This window comes from Myotis daubentonii, chromosome 3, assembly GCF_963259705.1.
Source record: "Myotis daubentonii chromosome 3, mMyoDau2.1, whole genome shotgun sequence".
In the NCBI taxonomy this organism is placed as follows: domain Eukaryota; kingdom Metazoa; phylum Chordata; class Mammalia; order Chiroptera; family Vespertilionidae; genus Myotis; species Myotis daubentonii.
Genome location: NC_081842.1, coordinates 109,540,407 through 109,545,628, shown reverse-complemented (window position 1 = coordinate 109,545,628; position 5,222 = coordinate 109,540,407). Strand labels below are relative to the sequence as shown.

General features: G+C 46.7%; 1 protein-coding gene across 1 annotated transcript; it reads left to right on the top strand.

Annotated features, from left to right (window-relative positions):
• The first annotated feature begins 1,926 nt into the window (after positions 1 to 1,926).
• LOC132229352 (F-box only protein 31-like) lies at positions 1,927 to 3,381 on the top strand. The gene has a single exon (XM_059686037.1). It carries the CDS (start codon positions 1,927 to 1,929, stop codon positions 3,379 to 3,381), a length of 1,455 nt encoding a protein of 484 aa, XP_059542020.1.
• The last annotated feature ends 1,841 nt before the right edge of the window (positions 3,382 to 5,222 follow it).

Sequence of the window (5,222 nt, the reverse complement as noted above, 5' to 3'; positions counted from 1 at the left end):
GGAGGCAGAGGGCACGGTTGTTGTTTTCAATCGGGAGGGAGTTTCAGACTCTGAGCTCCAGATCCGGGCGAGTCTCTAGGGACCCAGACTCAAACGGGAGAAGAGGGACTGTCTGGCTTCGGTCAGAACTCGAAGGCAGCTTTCTCTCTGAGGTTTGCAGCGGTTGCTGGGACTCTGTGAGGCAGAGCCCCTAGGGACGGAACTGAGAGCAGCCATAACTGCTCGCTCTGGCCCACCCTGTAGATCCCCGGGGACCCGCCCTGCCCAAGCCCTGCACAGAGCCATTTGCCAGATAGCCTCAGGCAAACGCTAGATTAGCACCGCCCTAGAGATCCAGCACAGAAGCTCTCCCACTGCAGACACAGCAGACTCTCATATCCAGTTAGCCTGGAGGTCAAATCACCCCCCGCCCCCCGGTATTGCCGACAACAATCAAGGCTTAACTACAACAAGACTGGGCACAAAGACCCCTAGGGGGTGCACCAAGAAAGCATAAAAAATGCGGAGACAAAGAAACAGGACAGAACTGTCAATGGAGGATATTGAGTTCAGAACCACACTTTTAAGGTCTCTTAAGAACTGTCTAGAAGCCGCCGATAAATGTAGTGAGATCCTCAAGAAATGTAATGAGACCCTCGATGTTATGATAAAGAACCAACTAGAAATTAAGCATACATGGACTGAAATAACCAATACTATACAGACTCCCAACAGCACACCAGAGGAGCGCAAGAATCAAGGCAAAGATTTGAAATGCAAAGAAGCAAAAAACACCCAACCAGAAAAGCAAAATGAAAAAAGAATCCGAAAATACGAAGATAGTGTAAGGAGCCTCTGGGACAGCTTCAAGCGTACCAACATCAGAATTATAGGGGTACCAGAAGATGAGAGAGAGCAAGATATTGAAAACCTATTTGAAGAAATAATGACAGAAAACTTCCCCCACCTGGTGAAAGAAATAGACTTACAGGTCCAGGAAGTGCAGAGAACCCCAAACAAAAGGAATCCAAAGAGGACCACACCAAGACACATCATAATTAAAATGCCAAAAGCAAAAGACTAAGAGAGAATTTTAAAAGCAGCAAGAGAAAGAAACTCAGTTACCTACAAGGGAGTACCCATACGACTGTCAGCTGATTTCTCAACAGAAACTTTGCAGGCCAGAAGGGAATGTCAAGAAATATTCAAAGTGATGAATACCTAGAACCTACAACCAAGATTACTTTATCCAGCAAAGCTATCATTCAGAACTGAAGGTCAGATGAAGAGCTTCACAGATAAGGAAAAGCTAAAGGAGTTCATCACCACCAAACCAGTATTATATGAAATGCTGAAAGGTATCCTTTAAGAAGAGGAAGAAGAAGAAAAAGGTAAAGATACAAATTATGAACAACAAACATGCATCTATCAACAAGTGAATCTAAGAATCAAGTGAATAAATAATCTGGTGATCATACTAGAATCAGGGACATAGAAAGGGAATGGACTGACTATTCTTGGGGGGGAAAGGGGTGTGGGAGATGCGGGAAGAGACTGGACAAAAATCGTGCACCTATGGATGAGGACAGTGGATGGGGAGTGAGGGCGGAGGGTGGGGGGGGGAAACTGGGAGGAGGGGAATTATGGGGGAAAAAAGAGGAACAAATGTAATAATCTGAACAATAAAGATTTAATTAAAAAAATTTTAAAAAAAGATAGCAGATTAGTGACTGCCTGAGGCTAGGGCGGGAGGACAGGGAGGGGGCACTGGGAAAGGGAGGTGACTGTTAATGGGTATGGGTTTAAAGTCCTACAATTGGCTCTTCTCTGAGGGGGCGTGGCTAGGCCCTGGAGGGCGTGGCTGGGCTTTAGGGCGGACCCAGCCAGCTTAAAAGCCCGTGGAGGAGGAGCAGCAGCCCACTCTGCAGTGGCTATTCAGCGAGGAGGATGGAGGAGTGCGCTTGCCTCTGCGGCTTGGGCTCTTCGCGGGGATGTTGGTGTCGTCAGGAGCCCCGGGGCCCAGCTGAGACGGCAGCGGCCGAGGGCAAGCAGGCTCCGGCAGAAAAGCACCTCGAGGCGGATGCCGCAGCGTGCTGCTGGGCGGGGAGTGGAGGAATTGCGAGCCCCAGGCCGCCCCTGCACTGCTCGTTGCAGGACCTGCCGGTGGAGATGCTGGTGGAGATCTTCGCCTCGCTCCCTGGCACCGACCTGGCCAGTCTGGCCCAGGTCTGCACCAAATTTCGCCGCATCCTGCACATTGACAGCATCTGGAGACAGCGCTGCCGGGAGGAGTTTGGCGTTTGTGAAAACTTGCAGAATCTGGAGACGGTGGGTACGTCTTACAGAGAAGTCTATGAGAAGCTGCTCCACCCATACAGACACATTTTGGGATTGTGGCAGCGAGATGCTGAGGGTTTTAAAACACTGCTGTATGCAGCGGTGGACGGCTTAGGCATCACTGCGTGGACGTACAGGCCTTGTCTTCACACCCAGGTGGACGGCCCGATGCCATTCAAACCCGCTTTCCGAATCTGCCTGACGGAGCGGAAATCAGCCGCGGTGGAGTGCATGGAAGGCCGCCACCGCAGGCCCCACGGCCGCCACCTGCAGATTCGGAAGGACAGGCTCCAAACCTGGTGCAAGAAGACAGACCACCTGAATGATTTCCTAATGCAGTTTCGGGTGGAATGGGGGCGGATGCTGGTGCAGGAGGACAGACAGCAGTATGACTGCCAGACCTACCGCCGCCTCTACCTCCCGCCCAGCCACCCGGACGACCTCATCAGGCCAGGCCTCTTCCAATGCAGATCCAATCGCTATGGCCCGATGATCGCCATGCTCAGCTTCCACGGGAAGTGTGCCAGGGTCACGGAGATCACCGGAACCTTATTCCAGACATTACAAATCCACCTCATGCGCCGCATCGAGATGCGAGATGGCGAGATCTTCTGGGACGTCGACGAGCTCTCCCGCGTGGTCCAGGAGATTGCCGAGCAGGTGACCTGGGAGCAGCAGCAGCAGCAGCAGCAAGAAGACGGGACTGAGGAAAGCGAGGGCCATGGCTGGCAGAGCCCTGCCCAGCCCAGCGTCAGGGAGTCCGGGGCTGCAGCTGCGGAGGAGCAGCCTGTCCCGTTTGTTCTGCCTGAGCGCGTGCGCTCAATGGACCAGAACTACCCCCGAACCTGCAGGATGTGTTTCTATGGCGTGCACACTTCTACCTCACATGGCTTCACCGAGTCCAGCACTGGAGTCGTCACCCTGTTCGATGAGAACCGCTTCGGGTTCCTGTGTCTGCAGGAGAGAGCCTTCAGCCTGTTCGGCAGAGTCCAGAACACCTTCCGGAATGCGGAGGCGCCATCCCCCCAGGCCTTCCTGGAAATGCTCTCCAGCATTCAGTCCTGACCCCTTGGGAGGACGGGCTGGCATGCACTTTGAAGATCTGACCTTCTGACCAAGTTACCCACCTTGGTTTGTTTTTTTAATCCTCACCCGAGGATATTTGATGTTTAGAGAGAGTGGGGGAGAGAGGGAAAGACAGAAAGAATCGATGGGAGAGAAACACATCAGTTGGTTGCCTCCTGCCCAAGCCCGGAACAGGGCCAGGCTGGGTAGGGGCCAGCAGTTGAGGTCGAAATAAACCTTAGACCAGTGGTCTTAACTTTCCTAATGCTGCGACCCTTTAATACAGTTCCTCATGTTGTTACCAATTGAACATAATGAAAGCATAGTGATTAATCACATACACAAAAATAAATAGACATCTTAGTTAATAAAAAAAATAAGCAGAATGACAAATAAAGGTTTTATAAACATTCAAAAAAAAAGAATCTTTCTCACTTTGATGTTGCCTTTGTTTTGAAGTTAATAATTTATTTATGTGGTACATGTATGTGTGTGTATGTATTTGTGTGTGTGTATGTCAATAAAGCAGAGTTAGTTTGGAATGATTAGAAATAAGACTTCATGAGGGCCAACTAGTATGCTTATAATTGTCCAGTGCTATGATCTTTGAATCTCATATTGCAGAACAAATTCTAAATTCTAACATGAATAGTACTGTACATGCTGAAGATAAAAGGAAACATACAGTGCTTCCATATCCAGGGCCAGAACATATGTGGCAGTATTGTGGGTGTGAAAAACAACTGTGAGAAAAATTGTGCCAAACAATTTAGGGATTGCACATAACTGAATAAATAGAGGGTTAATCACCGAATCACTCTAAAATCATTGTGAAAAACATTCTCACACACAGTGTCTGAGTTCTAAAGGAAATATTGGGACATTTTGAGTTTGATTTTAAATTTTAGAAGAGTTTTCACTGAGTTAACATTTGCTTTTGAGGTATGTAATCTGGGCTCGGCAGGTTGTAATTCAATGGCCTTTGTTGTTCACCGCTTGTGTATGAATGGTGCTGAAGATTGCAGTTCAATCTCTTCCATGTGGTGGCAAGCCCATGACATCTTTCTCTGTTCTAGTCATCATAGTGCCCTTACTGCCAGAATGTAACCAAAGATGTTAGAAATGTAAACAAGATTGTCTCTGTGCACCAGAGAAAGTGATTGGTATACCAGTATCAAAAGCCAGTGAATTTTGGGTGATGGCAAAATGTGCTACAATGTGTCCAATATCCTGAAGTATTTCTAAAGCTGCCTAAATCAGAAATAAGCACTGAATCTAGAGAATATGACTGATTTGTGCACAGCAACATATTTTCAAAATATTAGGTGCATTTTCTTTTTTTTTGTTGTTTGAGTTTTTTGCAACCTATTAGCTTGAGCTAATTTTTGTAAGAACTACTGAGACACCATATTGCAATTTTTGATAGCTCTGCTTTTGATGACTTGCAATAAACCATGCAGGATATTCCCACTGGGGAAAAAGAAGTTGTAAACTGTCACATATATTATCTTTTACATTATTTGGAACTTGGAGATCTTTTGTTTAGATTTTTTTTTAACTGCAGATGATCACAGATTTTTCTGTTTTGAAAAAAATTTGAGTGTAAACCAACTCAAAGAGGCACAGAAAGGAAATTTTAACAAACTAATTAATTGATATAAAAAAATTCACATGCTCTGAATATTTTTTGACCATAGTTCAAGAACACACATTTTATTTGCAGAATCAATCAAAAACAGTTTTATTGATAAACACAGAGTAGAACTCAACTATCTGTCTCTAAAGTTGACATCCAACCAGATAGCACTGTGAAAATATATTAACACTCATCCAAAAGAGGT